At 43.3% G+C, this 24,068-nt stretch overlaps 1 protein-coding gene across 1 annotated transcript in view; it reads left to right on the top strand.

The window, feature by feature from the left end:
- CRKL (CRK like proto-oncogene, adaptor protein) overlaps positions 1-18,382 on the top strand; it is a 30,277-nt gene extending 11,895 nt beyond the window's left edge. Inside the window, exon 3 of the mRNA XM_073629211.1 lies at positions 16,550-18,382. Coding sequence (XP_073485312.1) covers positions 16,550-16,684 — 135 coding nt within the window. The 3' untranslated portion in view covers positions 16,685-18,382. The remainder of the gene's footprint in view (positions 1-16,549) is intronic.
- Positions 18,383-24,068: the final 5,686 nt, after the last annotated feature.

Below are 24,068 nucleotides of genomic sequence, written 5' to 3'. Positions count from 1 at the left end.
TGGAGAGCAGTCGTCATCCTTGGAAAATGTGCTCTCAAAGTTAAAGCAGAGGTCCACTCACAGCTGCAAAAATTAAAAGCCAGCAGCTGCTGACTTTTAATAATCGGACACTTACCTGTCCTGGAGTCCAGCGATGTCGGCACCACAGCTGGGGTGTCTACTTTCCAAAATGGAGTCATTTGAGGGGGGGTTTGTGCTATCTTGGCATTTTATGGCCTTCGAAACTGTGATAGGTAGTGAGGAGTAAAATCACAATTTTACGCCTTTAGAAAGCCTGAAGGCAGTGATTGGTTTTCGGGTTCCTGTACATGTCTAGGCTCCCAAAAAGTCTCGCATGTGGTATCCCTGTACTCGGGAGAAGCAGCAGAATGTATTTTGGGGTGTAATTCCACATATAACCATGCCATGTTTGAACAATATATCATTTAGTGACAACTTTGTAAAAATAAAACAAAATTGTAATTTTTCTGAAACTTGTGGCAAAATATTCCATGGACACAACATGCTTCTCGGCAAATAGCTTGAAGTGTCGACTTTCCAAAAAGGGGTCATTTGTGGGGGTTTTGAACTGTCCTGGCAAGTCATGAAATGCTCGTAGCTTCCGGTTTCTTAGGCGAGAGATATGATTGGAGCCGTTCTGGTCTCCGCTCAGCTCTATAGTCAGCTGGCAGAACCACCGGCTGCATTCTCGGGTTCCCTGGTGGGATAGGAGAGCCAGAGAAAACCATGGAAGACGGTTGGGGGGGGAGAACGTTCCCTCCCACTGCTTGTAAAAGCAGTCTAGAAGCTAATTGGCTGCTAGGATTGCTTTTACATAAAAGCCGACCACCGGCTGAAAAGGATGATACCTAAACCTGCAGGCATCATTCTGGTATAAGCATTTAAAGTCCAGCAACATACCCCAGTACATTGCTGGTCCTTGTTGGGCATATATTGTAATGTTCTTTTTTTTTTTCATGCAGCCTGTGGGCTGAACAAAAAGAGATTGATCAGTGGGTATGTCCACCATTAGAATGCCGCCCTTCATCCACCCACTTCTAATGATGGGCATACATGCACCCTTTTTTTTTTTTTTTTTTTTTTAAACTGTGGTGGTGAAATCTCCTCCTACAGTGCTGGAGTCACGGCTTTATGCATCGTGGGAGCAAACCCTGTTGCTGTCAGAATAAATAAACCAGTGCTGCAGCTGAATGGTGTACCTGCTAAACAAATTATGGGTAACAAAGTAACATTACAGTACAACAGTAAGATATACCATATCTGCAAAGCAAATACAATAAAACATTACAGTTCTAAAATACAGTAACAATACAGCGGACAATATAGGGCAAACGTAAGAGAGAGAGAACAATGGAGAGAAGAAAAACAGAACGACAACACTTTTTTTTTTTTTTTGCATTTTTATAAACTGTAACTATAAACGTTCCCGATTAGGGTCTCTCAAAATGTGATGGCCATCTCATCTTTCGAGACCCTGTGCCCTAGGACTGCAATGCTGTACCCTACGCTAATACTCCACTAGTGTGTGTGTGGTCGCGTTTGAAACCGTCACTAATGCAGAGACCAGGTTGGTCAGGACAGGAGGGACAATAAGAGCGGGTGTCACGCCTATATCTGCATTTTCTTCTTTTGTGGGTTTCTTTGGGTAGGCGTACCAGGGAGGACATACGGAAAATGCATCTCATGCAGCTGGCTCACTGCATTTGCATTGGGAAGGTGGGCCACAGCACAGTCTGGAAACAGAAGGGCTGTGATGATCTTTTCCTGGAATTTTAGGAAGGATCCAGTTCGTCCTGAAGCTTTGTATAGCACAGAAGTGTTCAGCAGAGCCAATTGGAATAAATATACAGACACTTTTTTTATACCAGCGTCTGGCCTTACGGGCAATTGGGTATGGCACCAGCAACTGGTCGTTTAGGTCCACCCTTCCCATGTTAAGGTTGTGTTCGTGGACACAGAGGGGTTTCTCCACAACGCCAGTCGCCATAGGAATTTGGACTCTCGTATCTGCGTGAAGGGAGGACAGAACAAAAACATTCTGTGTATCCCTCCACTTCACTGCTAACAAATTATTACATGTCAAGCAGACTCTAACCCCCCTCCCCCCCGTCTAAGTTGGGATTCTATAAGCCGTTGGGGGGAAGCCCTGGCAATTAGATGCACGGTGCCACATGTGCCAATTCCATGATCAAACAAGTGACTAAAAGTGGCACGCTCGTGTAATGATTGTCCACATACAAGTGGTACCCCTTCCTTATTAAGGGGGCACCAAGTCCCACACAATCTTACCAGCGTTCCCCATGTAGTCTGGGCAGTTCTCCGGCTCCACGTGACTATCTTTTCCCTTGTAAACCATAAAATTATGTATAGCCTGTTGCCCTTTCAGAGCTTCTACATCTTGACCCCATATCTGGCATGCTTGCTGGGAAGATACTGTTTGATAGACGAGCCCCCAGGGTTCTGTGCTGGAACCAATCCTGTTTAGTTTTGTTCATAAACGACCTGCAGGATGGGGTAAACAGTTCAATCTCTGTATTTGCGGATGATACTAAGCTAAGCAGGGCAATAACTTCTCCGCAGGATGTGGAAACCTTGCAAAAAGATCTGAACAAATTAATGGGTTGGGCAACATGGCAAATGAGGTTCAATGTAAAATGATGCATTTGGGTGGCAAAAATATGAACGCAATCTATACACTGGGGGGAGATCCTCTGGGGGAATCTTGGATGGAAAAGGACCTTGGGGTCCTAGTAGATGATAGGCTCAGCGATGACATGCAATGCCAAGCTGCTGCTAATAAAGCAAACAGAATATTGGCATGCATTAAAAAGGGGATTCATTCCAAGGATAAAACGATAATTCTCCCGCTCTACAAGACTCTGGTCCGGCCGAACCTAGAGTATGCTGTCCAGTTCTGGGCACCAGTCCTCAGGAAGGATGTACTGGAAATGGAGCGAGTACAAAGAAGGGCAACAAAGCTAATAAAGGGTCTGGAGGATATTGGCTATGAGGAAAGGTTGTGAGCACTGAATTCTCTCTGGAGAAGAGACACTTGAGAGGGGATATGATTTCAACTTACAAATACCGGACTGGTGACCCCACAATAGGGATAAAACTTTTTCGCAGAAGGGAGTTTACCAAGACTCTGGGCCATTGGACATTTTGGCCTCTAAATTTACTGGTACAACTAGTGAGACTCACAGAAAAAAGAGCACCTGACTGTCAGCGACTGCTTCAAATTCTACCAAAAAAACGGTTAGCGTTCGCAGGGATCAGGCCTGACTCTGCGAATGTTGCACTTAAGTGTTTAGTGGTTTTGTAAGTGACAGTGATCGATTTGATTCTGCACTTGGCTGGGCGGAGGGGCTAAAAGCAGGTGCTAGCAGGTATCTGGGCTGATCCCACTAACGCTGCGTATTTGGGAACCCTAAACTACTGGGGACGCTAGTATAGATCTGATCAGATATTGATCCGTTCAGACACTATACTGTTAAGGGAGATGTATGGTGCGTGTGTGGGTGTTGGCACTACTAGCAATCTTATGCTGCCTGGGGCGACGCGGACCCTGACTGACGCTAAAACCCGCCGGGTGATCAGGGGGTTAAACCTTTTATTAGGTAATATATGGTGGGTGCGCTGACGCTATAAAAAATAGCTAACCAGCGTCACCTGTGACACACTAATACGGTGATCACTGGTGACGGGATGATCAAGGGGTTAAATCTTAGGGCGGGGGGGTCCCTAGACCTATCTGGGGCTACTACTAAGTACTCTTAATGCTGATTGGTGTGACAAATGACAGGTGTACAGTGATCAAAGAAAAATATGAACACTGCACTGGGTGACACAGTGACGGAAAGTGAAGGGTTAGGGGGGGGGCGGGTTGTTCGGGCGGTGAAATTAGGGCTGCAACTAACGATTATTTTCATAATCGATTAGTTGGCCGATTATTGTTTCGATTAATCGATTAATCGGTTAATAACCTTAAAAAAAAAAGTGGCGTATAATTTAGTTAATATGTAAAGTTTTAAAAAAAAGGCAATTTATTCTTAAATATCTCTATGCAGTGGTAAATATAAATAACCAACTATATGGTTAGGGAGCAAAATATCTAATCCACTCTGAGAATAACAGACAGAAGAGATATACTGTATATACTATTAGAGGAGATACACTGTATAAACTGTTAGAGAAGAGATATACTGTACATACTATTAAAGGGTGAATCTGATAAATATTATCAGACTGAGATCAAATGTCTTCCTCCAAAAAAAATTTAATTTTAAGAATGTTCGTTCTATTTTCTAATCGTTAGTGGGGTCAAGTCAACGTTCATTTTTAACCACAGTGACGGGAAAATTTGGAAATTGAAAACTTCTTGGTCAAAGGAATTTTCAGACAGTGTATGTGGTTTTCGTTCAGAAATTACATTCATTTTAAAAACAGAATGTTGAAAACAAGTAAAAATTTCAAACAACATTCTTTCATTCAGCGAATGTACAAAGACTTTTCGTCTGAATATTCTCGTCTGAAAATTGATCCTTGTGGCCAGAATAAGGCGCACGTGATTTTGCGGCGATTTACGTTTTTGCATTTTTTTGGCCAATTGGGTTAAAAAAAACTAAAATTAGCCCTTTATAGTACAAAAAAAATAAAAATAAAAAGCAGTTAATCACTACTGTAAGGGGTTCATTTTTTTATTGTAGAACTGTGAAAGTAACATCTACAGTAGCGATTATTTGCTCTTTTTGTACTATGAAGGGCTCGTTTTAGTTTTTTTTAACCCCATTATGTTACTGGCCGATTAATCGATTATGAAAATAGTAATCGATTAATTTCATAATCGATTAGTTGTCGATTAATCGATTAGTTGTTTCAGCCCTAGGTGAAATATGTGCCTATGTGTACTGTGTCAGTGTAGTGTTGGTGCAACTCACGTTTGGATGTCCTCTCTCTGGAACGGAAAAGAATTCCAGAGAGGGAGATGATATCACTTCCCCTGTCTGTATTTACACTTGCACAGGCAGGGGAGGATTTCATTCGTCAGGACCGACCAATAGGTCCAGGCCTGGAGACTGATCAGTTCTAAAGTGAATCCGATCGGTGCTGCTGCCTAGGGCGCGCCCGACGTAAGGTAAAGTTGATTTGCAGAGCCAACCTGCCGCATTAAAACTGCGGCGGCTGGTCTGGAAGTGGTTAAATGAAATCATGTCACTGCTACCCAGATGCTATTTTATATGATTATTAGTAATAAGCTCTGCATGGTTTGAGATTACCAGGTCCAGCAGAGCGCCATTCCTAGTCGGGGCCTCAAACTTTACCATAAAATTGTCTTGCCCCATTATTGTAGCCATTGGCTCCTCCTGCTATCAATCACAGCCAGTGAGGCAGGACCTAAGCCACGGCTCTGTGTCTCATGAACGCATATAGCGGGGCTCGGGAGTGAACACGGTGCCCCTATAGTAAGCCGCTTGCACTGGTCGAGGGGGAGGGGCCAGGAGTGCTGGCGGGGGAATCAAGAAGAGGAGGATTGGGGCTGTTCTGTGCAAAAGCACTGCAAGGAGTAGGTAATTACGACAAGTTTTTTTGTTTGTTTTTAAGAACCCTGAACCTTTGATATCGCTTTAATTGTTACAGAAACATTCTAAGTTTCCTTTAAAAGATCAGCTGATGAGATCTACTGGTTGTTTTGACATTTAGTTATTGAAGGTAGCTTTTTTTTTTTTTTTTTTTTTTTTTTTATTTCATGGCTTAAGTGGGGTACTGGACTGGTATTGGACGAACTGTCATCCGATTTTCCACGAAGGTGCCTATGTCACTGACAATGGTATTAACTTGTACGAAAATTCTCAAATGATAAAGGCAAACATTCTTTCCTGTGTATGATTTCTATGTTTGTTGCCACCTTCTTCTGGGTCTTTCTTTGCTTCTGATCATGCATGTTTTTTTTCCGTACAATTACTGTACACATTGCATAAAAATCGACTATTCACGCATGATAAAAAAAAATCTCTATCTTGCACCTTCTTCCTATAACTTTTTTTTTCCCCCCTGTCCGAAAACAGTCAGAATCAGCTGTTGAAAGCACTATACCAATGATCAGATAATCGACTGATCGTTCCTCCTACGGAATTTTTCTTCTAACGTTTAGTGTGTACCCAGCTTTACTTCTGAAGTTTCTCCTTTTTCTTACCTCCCTTATCCCCGGGTTCCCCAATCTCTGGCCCTGATTTATATTGTAAGGGTGGCTGCTTGGCTTGCAGGGTCTTTTTGAAGTTCCACTGGAGCAACTCTTACATGCATGCTCACTTAATATGAGCTGGACACACTTAGGAGCCTTGAGGAATAGAAAGCAGTGATGTCATGACTGGGTGGGCATGCTTGACAATGCTCTATGTGATGGAACATGTAATGCTGAGGAGGCTAGTCAGACTTGTTCTCATTTTAGAGTGCATGCTCCTTGACCAGAAATGAAAAAGCTGCACAGCAGAAGCTGGAAGTTGTGAATTGATGTAAGTAGTAACGTTTTATATTCACCTCCCCCTTTGTTCCGGCTTTGTGAATGCTCAGGCAAAAAGAACCCTCACACTGTTATCAGGAAGAACAGCTTGGTATAAGTCAGCGGAGAGAAGGATGTGTAAGATGAGGAAATGACACATGGTAAAAGCTTGCCATTGACTCAGAGGAAGAGTGTGTGTGCTCAGGTGGGACTGAGGTGTGCATGGAGTTCTGAGTCACTATTCCCTCCCCGAGGCTAGAGATTCCTGGAATAACAATTGGGCAGGAGATCACAGCAAACCACCTGCAGGTTCAGAATGGGTGGGGTGAAACATGTGGCTGACAATGACGAATGTTTCTAGTTGCATTCAGATAGACTTGTTGGATCTTGCACAGGCAAGCCTTCATCTATTACATAGAACGCTGTTTGAATTTGAGTGTTATTGTAGCAACGTCCAGGCGATCTAGGGAAATCCTAATGTTGAAATTGCCATGTCCGTGTATAATCTTGCATGTGTAGTAGTACTTCATGTTTGTTACACTACTAAAACTGAAGAGTGCAAACTCTGGTGCTGCTGTGCTTAGAAACCAATCAGCTTCCAGGTTTAAGCCCTCATTCACATTGAAGCGATTTGTCAGGTCAAATTGCATGACAAGTTGCAGCCTATTGCTGGCAGTGACACCGTTTTGATTTTGCGGCGCCACACCGATTTGCAAAAGTAGTTCCTGCACTAAGTTTGCCAATTTTTGGGTGCTACTTCAATAGACATCTGTGCATGAAGCCGCACTGATGTCTTTCAAGTCACACCAGAGGTTGCATGGACATGCGGCTTTGAAATCGTGCGGCTTCAGATGAAGTCACGCGATTTCAAAGCCCTGGTCAATGTGAACGAGTAATTCTTGTCAAAGCTTAATTGTACAAGCTGAAGTTGGAAGCGGATTGGCTACCATGCACAGCTGCACCAGATTTTGTAATCTCCAGTTTTAGTAAATCAACCCCTTTTGTGTGTTTGATACACAACCTAAAGCATGGGTGCTCAACCCGTGGCCCTCCAGCTGTTGAACTACAAGTCCCATTATGCCTATGCCTTTGGGAGTCATGCTTGTAACGGTCAGTGGCTTGCAATGCCTCATGGGACTTGTAGTTTAGCAACAGCTGGAGTGCCACAGGTTGAGAATCAATGCGGGACACTAGGAGGCTTTTGGGCTGTTTGTTCCTGGCCTGTTTAAAAATGTAGTGGCCAAGAATGTTTAAATAGGTTTCTAAGTTAATTCCTAGTGGTGTAATTTTTTTTTTTTTTTTTTTTTTTTTTCTGTACAATGTGGGTTGACTGACATCTCCTTTCCACCTCTTCTCTGAATGCACCCATAGCAAGCTGTGTACCGAGGGGGTGCTCCCAAGCTGGGCTGTGTGTGTCCCTAGATGCACAGGGCATGGCTCAGCACCGTCCCCACTCCCTCTTCACAGGATTTGACTGATAGCAGCAGGAGCCTTTGGCTCCTGCTTGCGGTCTGTCTTGTGAGAGCAGGTAGAGGGACCAGTGATGCTGCAGACAGGCACAATGCTGGGTTGAGAGAACTCGGGTAAGTGTTGGAGTGGGAGGCTGGAACAAGTAGTGGGACATTTCCACCTTTTAATGCTTTTGCGATTGCTCCTGAGAGAGACAGAACAGAAATCTGTCAATGTAAACGGACAGATCTCTGTTCTGTCAGGGAAGAGGAGACAGATCTGCTGTTCATACTGGTTATGAACAGCGATCAGTCTCCTCCTCCAGGCAGTCCCATCCCCCCACAGTTGGAAACACTCCCTTGGACACACATTTAACCCCTTGATCGCCCCCTAGTGTTAACCCCTTTTTTGCCGGTGACATTTACACAATAATTGGTGCATTTTTATAACACTGATCGCTGTATAAATGTCACTGGTCCCATAAAAGTGTCACGTGTCCGATCTGTCCGCCGCAATGTCGCAGACCCATTAAAAATCGCTGATCAGCGCCATTACTAGTTAAAAAAATTAAAAAATAATAATTTGAAATAAAAATGCCATAAATCTTTCCCCTATTTTGTAGAAACTATAACTTTTGCGCAAACCAATCAATATACGCTTATTGTGTTTTTTTTTTTTTTTATATAGCAAGAATATGTAGTACAATACATATCGGCCTAAACTGAGGAAGAAATTTGTTTTTTTTTTTTTTTTTTTTGGATATTTTATTGCAAAATTTTCAAAATTGTCACAATTTTTTTGTATATAGCACAAAAATAACCACAGAGGTGATCAAATACCACCAAAAGAAAGTATGAATGTGAGTTGGGGACCTTAGGTTGTAAGCTCCTTGAGGGTAGGGACTGATGTGAATGTACAATGTATATGTAAAGCGCTGCGTAAATTGACGGCGCTATACAAGTACCTGAAATATATAAAATAAATAAGAAAGCTCTATTTGTGGGCAATAAAGGACATACATTTTGTTTGGGTACAGCATCTCACGACTGCAATTGTCAGGTAAAGCGGCGCAGTGCCATATCGCAAAAAATGGCTTGGTCATTAAAGGGGTAAATCCTTCTGGTCCTTAAGTGGTTAAACCCAAACCCTTAAATGTAATATATCATTCATTAGATGTTGTGGCTGCATTCAGTTTCTTATAATATTTTATTTATTTATTTTATTTTTTCACCTAATGATCTGTCCAGTAACACATCCTTCTGTTTTAGAGTGTCCCCACTCTGGATGAAGGAGCACAGGGGCACATTTAGTTAGACTAACAAACTGAAGAAAAACTCCAGCTCACACTGTAGTAAGGTCGGCCATGCACAGAGCAGTTTTATTTCCTGCAACCATGGGTAGCAGGAAAGAAATTTTGCCTGATTTCCCTCATCAATACAGACTGCTGACAGGGGAATCCCTCCTGCCGGGCCATTGTCTTCTCCCGGCGGGAGAAGACTGACTAATGCTAGCTGCTGTAGCAGCCACTAGTGATCGCAGGTAAATCCCGGCATGCTGGTTGTATCCAAGTTGATCGGTCAACTTTGTACATTCAGCCTGCCAATACATGGTTGAGATCTCAATTTGAACAGTGTATGGTCTGCCTTACACAAGCACTTATAGCAACTGTGGTGTGTTTTTGTTTGTGTTTTTTTTTTTTTTTTTTTTTTTTTTTTTTTTTTTTTTTTTTTTGGTAAAGGATTAACTTAAACTTAATGGCTCTTTCACACTGACGATCCGTATGTCCGTTTTTCATCCTTCCGTTTTCGGATGAAAAACGGACATACATGTATCCCTTTGGAGCGTCGGATGTCAGCGGTGACATGTCTGCTGACATCCGACCCGCTCCGATCCGAAAAGTGTAATGGAGGAAAACCCTACTTTTCCATCCGTGATCGGATTGGGTGACGACGGACTCTACGGTCCGTCATCATCCGATCCCCCATAGGGGAGAGCGGCGCTCTGACAGGTCCGTCATCTTCCTGCTCAGCGGGGATCGGCGGAGCGATCCCTGCTGAGCAACGGGTGTTCACGGGGCGGATCATCACTGATCCGCCCCCTGTGAAAGAGCCCTAAGGCTGCTTTCACACTGGGGCTGTAGGGGGCGTCGGCAGTAAAACAGCGCTATTTTTAGTGCTGTTTTACCACGGTATTCGGCCGCTAGTGGTGCGGTTTTAACACCCCGCTGGCGGCCGAAAAAGGGTTAAAACCACTCGTATAGCGCTGCTATAGCCGCGATATAGCCGCGCTGTCCCATTGATTTCAATGGGCAGGAGCGGTGAATACACTGCTCCAAAGATGCGGCTTGCAGGAGATTTTTTCTTCTCCTGCCAGCGCACCACTTCAGTGTGAAAGCCCTCAGGCTTTCGCACTGAACAAACAGCGGAGGCTGTTTTGGGGCGGTTTGCAGGCGGTATTTTTAGCGCAATAACGCCTGCAAACCGCCCAGTGTGAAAGGGGTCTAAAGCTGGTAGTTGTAATTATTACTGTCAGTGGTAAATGGTTTGTCTCAACTCAACTGATACATTTTGTAGGAGAGCTTGTTCTCTTAAACAGATTTACTGGCTTGATCACCAGGTGAAAATAAAGGATAGGCTGAAAAAGAAAACTAATACAGCCATCACATCTAAAAACTGGTAAGCTGCAATATAATCATTGCTTTTGGGTTTTATACTTTTTAGGGTGGCTTCACACTGCCCCACTGCATTTTTGCTGAAGCATAATTAAGTTGCGGTTTTCATGTAGGTTAGCTGTGCTTTCCTATAGACTTTTCTGATGTTCTGCGGTTTTGGTGAAGTTTCAGAAAACGCACCCAAACTCTTACATGCTGCATCTTTAATACGCTTTCTAAAACCGCGGGACATAATAGAAGTCTATGGGAAAGCACAGCTAACTCACGGGTTAGGTGCACTTTAGCAAAAGCACAGCAGTGTGAAGACACCCCTAAGGTTTAACCACCTTAATACAGGGCACTTTCACCCCCTTCCTGCCCAGGCCATTTTTCAGCTTTCAGCGCTGTTGCACTTTGAAAATTGCGTGGTCATGCAACACTGTACCCAGATGATGAAATTTTTATCATTTTCGTCACTCAAATAGCTTTCTTTTGGTGGTATTTAATCACTGCTGTGTTTTTTGTTTAACCACTTCCCTACCCGCCTATAGTCAAATTACGTCCACAGATGGGATCTCCCATCCTGGGTGGACGTCATATGACGGCCTCGGGTTCCCGGCCGCCTAGGGGGCACGCGCGCCCGCCGCGTTGCTCGGGACCCGGTGGTGTGCACGGTGGCCGCGATGTCCGCCAGGCACCCGCGATTGCCCGTTAACCGGGCCGGACCGTGGATCTGTGTGTAAACGCACAGATCCATGTCCTGTCAGTTCAGAGGAGAGCGATCTGTGTTCCCAGAACAGCGGAACACTGATCGGTCTCCTCCCCTTGTACGTCCTCGCCCCCTACAGTTAGAAGCATTCCCTAGGAAACACATTTAACCCCTTGTGTCCCCCTAGTGGTTAACCCCTTCACTGCCTGTCACATTTACACAGTAATCAATGCAATTTTATAGCATTGATCGCTGTATAAATGTGGTCCCAAAAAGTGTCCAATGTGTCCGCCATAATGTCACAGTCACGAAAAAAAATCGCGATCGCCGCTATTAGTAAAAAAAAAAAAATAATTTTTTTTTAAATGCCATAAATCTATCCCGTATTTTATAGACACTATAACTTTTGCGCAAACCAATCAATATACGCTTATTGCGATTATTTTTGGTTAAAAAAAAAAAAAAATTGTAGAAGAATACGTATCGGCCGAAACTGAGGAAAAAATGTTTTTTGTTTTTTTTTTTTTCAAAATTGTCGCTCTTTTGTTTATAGTGCAAAAATAAAAACCGCAGAGGTGATCAAATACCACCAAAAGAAAGCTCGATTTGTGGGGAAAAGAGGACGTCAATTTTGTTTGGGTACAACGTCGCACAACCGTGCAATTGTCGTTTAAAGTGCGACAGCGCTGAAAACTAAAAATTGGTCTGGGAAGGAAGGGGGTGAAAAGGCCCGGTATTGAACCGGTTAAATAAAAAAAGGACTTTTAGTAAATCATTTTTCTGCACTGATGAGGAGACGCTATTATGCTGCACTGAGGGGCACGGATAGGTGGCACTAACGGGCAGCACTGATGGGAATTGATTGGCAGCACTGATGAGCAGGCACTTATGGGCACTAAAAGTCCTCCCTAGACATACTTGCTCCTCTTTCTACACGCAGTACCAGGCCCCATCTGCCACAACCTTGGCAAACAGACGACACCAGAAGTCTTAAGAGACACAGCCGTGCTCTTGAGCGACCATGGCGTAAATCTAAATCCCTGCAAGACTTTACCCTCTACAAATCTGCCCTTCTCAAATACAACTCCTGCCTCCACACTGCTAAACAAACCTATTACAATACTCTCATCAAAACCCTCTCATCCAAACCTCGTCAACTCTTTTCTACCCTTAATGCCTTACTTCTCCCCCCACTGCCCCACCCACCAACTTGCTTACCGCTCAACAGATTGCCAACCATTTTAATTGAAAAATCGACACAATTCGCAAGGAGATATCCAGCATTCAAACTCCTCCCCTACCCAACACATCGGGTCCAACACCACACTCAATACTCTCCTCCTTTTGCCCAGTTACCACAGATGAAGGTGATAAACTCCTCTCCATGGCCCACCTCACTACCTGTCCCCTGGACCCTGTCCCCTCTCAATTACTGCGACCACCTTCCCACTCTATCCTCAACTCCCTAACCCACGTGTTCAACCTCTCCCTCTCCTCAGGCACCTTTCCTTCCCCGCTCCAAACATGCACTGGTGATCCCCATACTCAAAAAACCCTCACTAGACCCCACCTGTTTGAATAACTTAAGACCCATCTCCCTGTTTCCGTTTGCCTCCAAGCTCATCGAACGCCTTGTTCATGACCAAATGAGTCGCTACCTCACGGACAACAACCTTCTCGACCCCCTACAGTCTGGCTTCCGCCCACAACATTCTACTGAAACTGCCCTACTAAAACTAACCAATGACCTACTAACTGCTAAAACCAATGGGCACTGCTCCATACTCATACTTTTAGACCTCTCTGCTGCCTTTGACACAGTTGACCACCTGCTCCTCCTCAGCAAATTACACTCTCTTGGCCTACGTGATTCTGCTTTATCCTGGTTCTCCTCCTACCTATCTCAGCGCACTTTCAGTGTAACTTACAACTCCATCTCCTCCGCTCCCCTTCCTCTTTCTGTTGGGGTACCCCAAGGCTCCATTCTTGGGCCTCTCCTATTCTCACTCTATATACCTCTTCCCTGGGCCAGTTGATAACCTCCCATGGCTTCCAATACCACCTCAATGCTATCACTTCCTCAAACTCAATCTTTCTAAAACTGAACTTGTTATATTTGCTCCTTCACGGTCCCCCACCTGTGACTTCACCATTTAATATCAACAATACCACCATTGGTCCCTCCACACATGCCAGGGTGCTGGGTGTAATCTTTGACTCTGACCACTCCTTCAGTTCCCACATCCAATCACTGGCTAAATCCTGACGCCTTAACCTCCGCAACATCTCCAGAATTCGACCCTTCCTGACTAATGACACCACAAAGCAACTTATTCACTCCTTGATTATTTCCTGCCTTGACTACTGAAACTCTCTTCTTAATGGCCTACCCTTAAGCAGGCTATCCCCCCTTCAGTCTATTATGAATTCTGCTGCTAGACTAATATACCTCACTTACCAATCCATGACTGATGCACCTCTCTGCCAATCCCTTCACTGGCTTCTCCTACCCCACCGCGTAAAATTCAAAATACTAACCATAACCTACAAGGCCATTCATAACATCGCCCCCATCTACATCGCCAACCTTATCTGCAGATAGCGCCCAAATCGTCCCCTCCGCTCCTCCCAGGACCTCCTGCTCTCTAGCTCCCTTGTTACCACCTCCCATGCTCGCCTTCAGGACTTCTCCAGAGCCTCTCCCATCCTCTGGAACTCCCTGCCCCAGTATGTCTGATCAGCCCCTACCCTGTCCACCTTTAGGAGATCCCTGAAAACTCATTTATTCAGGGAAGCCTATCTCACACCCACCTAACCATCCCCATGAAATCTTTCTCTGCAGCTATTACCTTTTTTACCACCACCCCCTCCCTAGAATGTAAGCTCTACGAGCAGGGCCCTCCTGTACCTTTTGTATTGAACTGTACTGTAATTGTGTTGTCCCCCCTATACATTGTAAAGCACTGCGTAAACTGTTGGCGCTATATAAATCGTGAATAATAATAATGAAGGCAGCAGTAATGGGCACTGATTGGTGGCACTGCAGCATACCTGCCCTGTTCTCCCCTGCGAGGAGATGCTGCTGATCGCTTCTCCTCGCCACACACTGTCAGTGTGAAGCGATGAGAGCCGATTACCAGCACTACCGCATTTACATGTTACTGGCTGTGATTGGACAAAGCTGATTACATGGTTAAAGAGACTGGGTTCTCACCCTGTCCTTGCAGCACGGCATGGCTGTGACGTTCACCCAGAACGAGAGCCGCACCCTCCCTCTGGCATTTGACAGTGGGCGGGCGGCAAGTGGTTAAAAAGATTTCTTTAGAACCCCTTTACCCATGTTTGTACAACGCTGGTAGATCCCATTATCAGTTATAAGCTAGATTTGAAAGATGTCCAAACAAAGGGTTAAAGATCAAAGCTGGGCTGCTTCTTTTGTATGTTAAAGCGGTAGTAAAGTCCGCTTTTCTATTTATGCCTATTGGTAAGCCTATATTCAGGCCTGCCTGTATGTACAGTAAATATCTCCTAAATGTGTACTATTTAGAAAATATTTACTTTAGTAGCAGCCGGTGACGTCATTAGCATATGTGCACTGCGCTTTCAATGGAAGGTATGCCGTCCATTGAGAGGGCTGTGCCGTGGCCTTGACTAAAACTGGAAGAGTAACGCCATCACAGCTCAGCCATTCAAGCAGCCAGAGCCTGCTAAATTCTGAAGAAAGATGGAAGCCCTATCAGCGGGGACAGCATGCTGCTGAAGAAATCTGTTTTTCAAAGTAAGGCCCCTTTTACATGGGCGCCTCTGTGAAGCGGAATCTGCTTGCTCAGCAGGGTATCTCCCCGCTGAGCAGGTAGATGACAGATCCATGTCTGCTCCACTATACAGAGTGGACACGGACACAGCCCAGTCTCATTTATGGGGCAATCGAACCGGGGTGGGGGGGTTGGATTTGGACCACCATCTGTCTGTTTTTGGCAGGCACAATCTGTTCGGATGGTGGCGGTCTGCTGAAATCTACCACTTCATAGAGACTGAAGGGTCCAATCAGGTCTGCCTGGAAAAACTGACAGGCAGACCTGATCAGATCACCTGTGTGAAAGGGGCCTATGCCTGTCATAATGTGCTAGCATGCAATGCATACTAGCACAGAACATTTCTTGCATGGTGATCGGTGGCGCTGTCTATGGCCGGCAGCGCCAATCACTGTATTCTGTCGGCAGGAAAGGCTTCCTGCTGGCAGAAGACGATAGCTCAGAGGGTGTGATTCCCTCATCCACAGTGATTGTATAGATGGGGAAATTGGTGAATTACTTATTTTATTTTTTAATTCAACCGGGTGGTTGAACAAAAAATAGTTGAGGGACCCGACTAAGTTGATCTCTACTGCTGCCGTGCGGCACTGTGCCTATTCTAAAACACGCCTCTTGACTATTTTCTTACATTTTAGTGTGGGTTTTTTTAATACAAAACATTTTCTTTTAATTTATTCACAGATCTTTGAAGAAGCAATCAGTTGGCTTCACAGGATTGCAGAGATTGCATTACTACTAAATAAAAGGCAGCCTGGTCTGCACGAATCCTAGTCTTGTCTATAACTTGCTTAGTTTGTCATATTTTGTGTACATTTCTATGAGTCCACGTGTATGCTTTTATTTATTTATTTTTTTTAATATATCAATGACTTCTATTTAAAGTGGTTGGTAAACCCTTACATGTACCCAGTGAAGTGACTGCCCTCAGGTCATATAGAAATGTTCCTACATAAGTTGTACCTGTTTATCTGCAGTGTTCTCTTCTCTACATCTGTTCAAAGTCCCTGAATTTTTATTAGGCTTGTCAAAAATAAAAAAAATGGTGTGAGGAACTCAAGTTGCACTCTGCAGAGCTCAGTGAAGGGAGGTCTGAGAACCGATAGGAGGGAAGGGAACCCCCCTCTCCTTCACATAGCTCACAGGTACAGAGCTAAGGCTGGGGGTCCCTCCCTTGTCGGTTTTTCTCTTGGTGTCAGGAAAACTTGTCAGAAGTGATTCATGCTGATAGCAGAGGAATGAAGCAGCAAACAGAAATGACACTTCTATTGCTCTGGATTGAGACAAGTACACCCTAGAGAGGGATATGCTTAGTTCATATTTCATGTCAGAAGTTTACAACCACTTTAATGAAAAAAAGTAGCTGCTTGTCTGACTGAGCTGTGCTTACCCCCATATCTGACCAGTGCTGTTTTCTGTTTCACTTGTAGGTGGGTGACGTGGTGAAAGTGACTCGGATGAATATAAATGGCCAATGGGAAGGAGAAGTGAATGGTCGAAAAGGGCTTTTCCCCTTTACACATGTGAAAATTATTGACCCTCAGAATCCGGATGATAATGAGTGACTTGTGTTTCTCCTCTGAGCTCTGCTTAATGAACTGTCCTTCTTCCAGATCCTCTGAAGCTTTCTTGGCATATCATTCAAGTCAGATCTTTCAGCCGCCTGGTTATTTGACACTTCTGAAAATAACACACTCCAAAGTTCACCTACTGACGCATGTAACATAGCTGTGTTTGTCTATAATGCAGAGCTACGGCTTACCACGTGTTCAAGGGCCCGAACAAGCTTACTTAGAAATGCTGTGCTGCCAGCTGCTAATCCTGTGTTGCTGTGGAGAACAATGCCTGGTGGAATTCTGATGCATCTGATATTTCATTTTTTTTTTTTTTTTTTTTTTTTTTTTTTTATTTAACAAATCCAAATCATGCCTAAAGGCTTGCAGGGACATTGGATCGTTGACTACAACCTAACAGAGTGCTGTGATAAGCTGCCCCGTTTTTGGAGAGATTCTTCATGCTTATGGGGACACCTCAAGATTGTGGTAGTAGGTGAATTCGAGGCCTTTATTTATACAGTTAATTGTTCTAGACAGGAATTGAGAACATGTCCACTTCCTCTTCGGATGCGGAGTTCTGTCACTGTAGTGAAAGATGTCATCTGCTTGTCCTTCTAGTAACGAATGGATTTACAGCTTGATATTTGATGCCGCAGTGTACTCTGTATTTCTATTTCTCTCTTCCTCTTAGTGAGTGCCATTATGGAATCGTCCTGTCGGGTGTTTAGCAAATAGATCTCCTGAAAAAGCTTAGTGAGTTTGTATCTCTTGGACTTTTTTTTTTTTTTTTTTTAATATAGAAAAAACGAAATATTCCAGACTTGAGTGCTGCTTCTGTATTATTGCAGAATGCTATATGTCGGGACATCTTTCAAACCTCAGTCTCAGTCCTAATTTTATTTGCTTTGATTCAAAGATTGATGATCCTTTTGTTGGGGTTTTTTTTTTTTTTCTCCATCTTGCAGTGAGCTGTCCTATTCTACCACAGCTTTTGAGCACAAAGGGAGGAAACGGATTCTCATACAATGAACATAGCTCCTTCTTATTTTTCCCCTTTTTTCCTGGAACAGAAAAGAGCCCAACTGCTGTTTACGGCCTATGTACCTTCTATGCAGTGAGCTTTGATATGCCTATGGTCTTCAAATAGCTGTTCCCACTTCTCACATTCTGATATTTTTAACTTTCCCCTATTGATTGCTTTGCTGGATCTGGACCTTTTTCAGCTGAAAAAGTACATGAATAGCTGCCCTGAATTTTAATTTCACTGTCTACTTGGTTGGTTGAGTATGACAAAAGTTGAAAGGGAATTTGTCACTTGGGACACCGTCCCATTTTATTTTTGCAAAGGGAGGAAAAAGTGCATTTGTGCCATTTGTTTTGCTTGTAAATTGTAATTTTATATTGTATTTACCTGGGGTCAGGGGAAATTATGTTTTGAAATTCAGTGTAATTAACATTTTTAACTGTTTCAGACCGTTGATTTTTCTGCTCATAAGCCACACCTTTTGATTTCTGCTCAATGTTTTTCTCAAACTTTTTTTTTTTTTTTTTTTTTTTTTTTTTTCTTCAGAGGGGCAGCCCACATCGACAGAGTTCTTTCTCCTACAGAAGGGACTTGTCTCACTAGGTTACACAGAATACACAATATTTTAGGTGTATGCTTTTTAACCTGATTTTTTTTTTTTTTTTTTTTTTTTTAAGGGGAAATCCATAGCTTTTGAGTTTTATTTTTTTTTTGTGCTGTAAAATTAACAGTATTAAATTACTTATATTCTTAGAATGCTGTGTGTGGTGTTATGTGTTTTTTGTTGCTGTCCTAATTTCCATAAACAGAGAACATTATGGATTAACCGCTTCAATACCGGTCACTTTAACCCCCCTTTTTGCCCAGGCCAATTTTCGTCTTTCAGCGCTGTCACACCTTGAATGACAGTTGCGGGGTCATGCAACACTATACCCATATGGAATTTTTATAATCTTTTTCACACATAGAGCTTTTCTTTCTATTGGTGGTATGTAATCACGAAAAAAAACTGGGAAAAAAAGATTTATGCAAATCTTTCTACATAAATTTAGGCCAAAATGTATTCTGCTACATTTTCTTGGTGAAAATAACCCAAATTGGTGTATATTTAGTCTGTAGGAAAGTAACAGAGTCCTCAAACTATGGTATATATCTAAAAAATGATCAATACTGATGGGCTCATTTCTTGAGGTCCGAAAATGCTAGGACAGTAAAAATATCCCCTAATTGACCCATTTTTGGAAAGTAGACAGTCCCATTGTATTTAGTAAGAGCCCCAATGAATTCTTTGAAGTTGTAATTTTTTTTTTTTGTCTTTTTTTTTTTTTTTTTTTTTAAATGTTTTCCCTGTTTTTTTTTTTACATGCTGTTGTCATATAACTGGTGTGGCGGTGATCAAGGACACTGACTGACAGTATGTAAAAAAGAAATTTTGTTTACATTTTTTTTTAATACACTGGCCAGAGCAATTCCAATGTTAGTATAGTAACACTGTACTACTCTGGGGATGTGTGTGGTGTTTTTTTTCACATTGCTTATACTAACATAGCAACTCAATAGATGGCATGAAAGGAAGCCATACGTTGTTTACAACTGTCATGTGATCTGCTGTGATTGGTGACAGTGATCACATGGTACCTGGCAGTAGCCCGGTAGAGTGATCTCCAATCAGCGGTGTCCAGTGGACACAGCCAATGACAGATCGCAACCGAATTGTGGTGTGTTTTTTTTCCAGGAGGAGTGATTCAATAATGGTATAGCTGAACTCTGGAATGGCGCAGAATAGTGTCTTTGCACAAATAGGGAATAATCGGCTATATATTTTCCTTTTTCCAGTATTGCTGTGGACTGCAGCATCTGCGCCAAGGGCTGGCACACCCTGACCAGACTGCTGTATGCTGGGGAATAGAGCAGAGCAAGTGGAGTGTTCTGGTCATATAAGTCTGTTTTATCCACGTTCTCATTGATAACACTTTAAGATCCTTGCTAATAAATAAGCATTGCACCTTTTCAGATAGTGTTGGGACCCAAGGACATGTTATTTTACTAAGCAATAAAAAAAATCAAAATGCAACGAATGTGCAATAGATCAATGTCTAAACGCGGAGCGTATCGAAGAAGATACGTTGCATGTGCACTTTTTCAGCAGTTTATTTTTTGTGGCCTTCTGCACCATAATTGATGGACATTTTCATGTTATATAAATTTGATTGCACTTTGAGACATTGATCTATTGCAAATTTCGTCTTTTTTTTTTTTTTTTTTTACTTGGTGTGTATATATACATATTAGTATTAGATATGAAATTCAGCTTAACCACTTAATGACTGCCCACTGTACAGATACGTCGGCACCTTAAAGATGGGTATATCGGTAACGGCAGCAGCTGCTGCCACAACCGAGGTATCCATCTTTTCAGTGGGCGGTTCTGTTTACGATAATGGTGGTCTCTGCGGCGGATTCGCCGCAATATCACCATTGGCGGGTGCTGTCGGTAGCGGCGGAGGCGATTGAGTCCTTACTCCTTGGTATGGATACATGTGAGGGCAAGATGGCACCCACCCATCTCCATACCATAGCAGGGCGGAAGTGACGTCAAAACGTCACTTTCGCCTATACCTCTTAAAAGGCCTTTTTTTTTTTTTTTTTTTTTTTTTTTTTTTTTTTTTTGCATTTAAGTCCAAATATGAGATCTGAGGACTTTTTGACTCCAGATCTCATATTTAAGAGGTCCTGTCATGCTTTTTTCTATTACAAGGGATGTTTACATTCCTTGTAATAGAAATAAAAGTGACCCTAATTTTTTTTTTTTTTTTTAATTTTATCAATAAAGTAAAATAAGAAAAATTTTTTAAAGCTCTCCGTCCCGACGAGCTCACACGCAGAAGCGAACGCATACGTGAGCAGCACCCGCATATGAAAACTGTTCAAACCACATGTGAGGTATCGCCACGATCGTTAGCGCGCGAGAGCAATAATTCTAGCCATAGACCTCCTCTGTAACTGAAAACATGCAACCTGCACGTCGCCTATGGAGATTTTTAAGGGTAAATGTTTTGTCGCCATTCCACGAGCGGGCGCAATTTTTAAGTGTGACATGTTGGGTATCAATTTGCTCGGCGTAACATTATCTTTCACAATATAAAAAAAATTGGCTTAACTTTACTGTTCTTATTTTCTAATTCAAAAGGTGAATTTTTTTCCAAAAAAAGTGCGGTTGTAAGACCGTTGCGCAAATGCGGTGTAACATAGTATTGCAATGACCACCATTTTATTCTCTAGAGTGTTAGAGAAAAAAAAAAAAAGGTATAATGTTTGGGGGTTCTATGTAATTTTCTAGTAAAAACCTGTTTTTAACTTGTAAACACAGAGTCTGAAAAACAGGCTCGGTCCTTAAGTGGTTAAAGCGGAGTTCCACCCATTTAACCCATTGTAGCTGCTGACTTTTTTTTTTTTTTAATAATCGGGCGCTCGCCTGTCTCACGATGTAACCGCCCGAGGCCTTGCTCCTCCCCCCCCCCCCCCCCCCCTCCTCTCTGCGGAGCCAGCAACTCCATAACTGTGATCGTCCGGCTGTGGCTTTGCAGCCAGGCGCACACTGCACATGCGCCAGCCACACTTCTGGGATCTGTGACGTGTCCCAGAAGATTGCAGGGAGGGAGGGGGAGAGGTGATCTTCCTTCCAGCACCAGGGGAGGAAGTGGGAGCTGGGTGCCTGTAAACACCCCCCTCTCAAAAAATTACATTCCAAACGTGGCATGTCAGGGGGTCACCAGCACTTAAAGCAGAAGTTCCATTTTTGGGTCTGCTTTTAAGGGTGTTTTTTGTTTTTTAACACTTAGAGTGGGTTCACACCCTAAGGGAGGCTCCGTTGGATGGACTCCACTAGCTCAGCAGGAGATCGATCCGGGGATCCCTGCTGACCTGGCGGATGACAGGTCTGTCTCTGCTCACTATGCAAGGACGGACCTGTCAGAGCCCTGCTGTTCTCTATGGGAGATCAGATGAAAACGGACAGCCTGTCCGTTTTTCATCCAATCCGCTGGACGGATGGTGATTGTATCACCATCCGTCTATTTTGAGCGAATCTTGTCGGATTGGATGGCAGGCGGGTGTCAGTGGACACATCTCCGCTGACATCGTCCTGCCCATAGAAGTCAGTGGGTGGCCTGTTCAGATCCACCTGAAAAACGGTCAGGTGGATCTGAGCGGGCTGATTGTGTGAAAGGGGCCTTAAACGTGGATGTGTTTTTTATATTTTACTGCCTGGAATTTGCCATTTACTTCATTAGATCTGTGCTAGAAGGATCAATTCACACAAAGTGCAGTAAGACTGTGTGGGGTGGCTATTTCAGCGCCAGTGCTGCAAGATTGGCGAAAAATTCCTGGTTTCCTATCTAGCTGGTTCACTCTCTGAAAAATAAAAATTTAGGATGTGTGACACCTTGTCTTTGCGCCATCACATAATTGCAAAGAAACTTTTGCTGCAGTTGACAAAGCTTGCATTGATTAGTTAATATTTATGCAGGCCACATTTGGTGTGAATGAGTCCTTAAAGGTTAAGTTCACCTTTTGGTACACTTTGCAGTTTAGTGACAATGGACCCTAGTAGGGTAAAACAAACGAATCTGCTTTTAAAATATTGATTATGGTAAAGGCCATACCTCTATGCTATGTTCTCCCTAGCTGAAATACTCCCACCTTAGTTTACATTGGCTCCCCTAGCAAGAACATGGTAATAAAAACCTGACTAAGGATTTAACACTTCCCCAGTACATCCAAAATGGAGGGGGGGAACCTTTATATACACTTTAATGCTTTGTCACGGTCTTGGAAATGGGTAACCAGCAAAGTCAGACTTCTGGATCTGTGTACTTTTCCTGGGTAAGTGACTGAGTCCTGAAATAATTGATTTAGCATGCTTGGATATTAAATTTGTCATGACAAATTGACTTAATGCACATTTTGTATGCTTTTGAATGGACAGCAATATACAACTTCCTGTGTTTGAACTTGAGGTTTCCTTAAAAACAACAAAATACAAAACTTCTGCAAGATGTAAACTGATTTAAGGCGTAATGAAAGTCTCTACTTCCTTTTAAATGTAATCATTTGCTATGTGAACTAAATGTAAGCTGCTACACTGGTGACAGGGACTAGAACTAATTGCAATTGATTCTAGCAAATGTTAGTTGACATTAAAGCGTTTGTAAGAACATGCTTACCTGTTCTGTGCATTGGTTTTACACAGAGCAACCCCAATCCTCCTTGGCTCTCTAGGCCCCTGCCAACTGCCCCCATAGCAAGCTGCTTGCTATAGGGGCACTTGTGCATGCTTGCTCCTGAGCCAGCTCTCTGTGTCCATAAGACACATTGAGTGTGGCTAAGCCCCAGCCTTCTACTCCTGTCTCACTGGCTGTGATTGGCAGCAGTGGAAGCCAATGGCTCCTGCATCTCAGCCAATGAGGAGGGAAGAGACCAAGTAGAGCCTCCAATCTCGTGCACATGGCTAGATAGAAATCAGGCTTAGGTATGCATTAGGGGTGGCTGAGGAGGGAGCTGCACACTGGAGGTTTTTTTTTTACCATTACTGTAAAAAAAACTTTCAACCTCTACAACCACTTTAATTGTCCCTTGGTTAGTGTGCTTGCAGGCAGTATTTGGGATTCTGGGTCTTGCTACAGCATTACAAACAATAGAATGTTCTGTTCTCTTGCAAGATCCTGGCGTCGCAGAGTGCCTTCATTTTGTGGGAAGACAGTTCTGCACTGTACTAGAGCATATTCTTAGAATTTGGGTACATATGGATTCTTGCTAGAAAGGATATTGACTTTCCTCTCCCCCCCGTGTCTTGGATGTGGTGTCTGCATTTGTTTTCTCTGTTCAAGCTTTTTATAAGGGCTTAGATTGTGATCTGCCAGTAATACAATTCTGATGCTTTGGTGACTCAGCTCACTGTGTTCATGAAAGACCAGTGTTGAAACCCTCAGACATGGCTACAAAAACCTCCCCCTCTTCTTCGTAAAGTGAAAGGGGAAGTTCCACTTTATGTCCACTTTAGCTTTTATATTATTTTTTTTAAAGGTAGTGTGTATGCACCCTTAGAAGGACTGTTGACCACTGGCCGACCACGCACTGTACATTTACTGCGACCGCATGGGCCGGCTGTGTAGAATCATGTGTTTTATATAATGCATGCGATTCATCACAGTACATGCCAATCACCGGGTCCTGGCCAGTGATTGTCTGCGGCACCCAGTGATCACCTATGAGCTTCACGGAACGTGGCTTAGTGAGCCTAAACTAGCCTTTTTCAAGCAGAGTACCTTGGCAAAAGCCTAAAAATTGTCCAAAAATGTATACAAGCCA

This window comes from Aquarana catesbeiana, linkage group LG01, assembly GCF_042186555.1.
Source record: "Aquarana catesbeiana isolate 2022-GZ linkage group LG01, ASM4218655v1, whole genome shotgun sequence".
In the NCBI taxonomy this organism is placed as follows: domain Eukaryota; kingdom Metazoa; phylum Chordata; class Amphibia; order Anura; family Ranidae; genus Aquarana; species Aquarana catesbeiana.
This window is presented reverse-complemented; position numbering and strand designations above follow the sequence as displayed.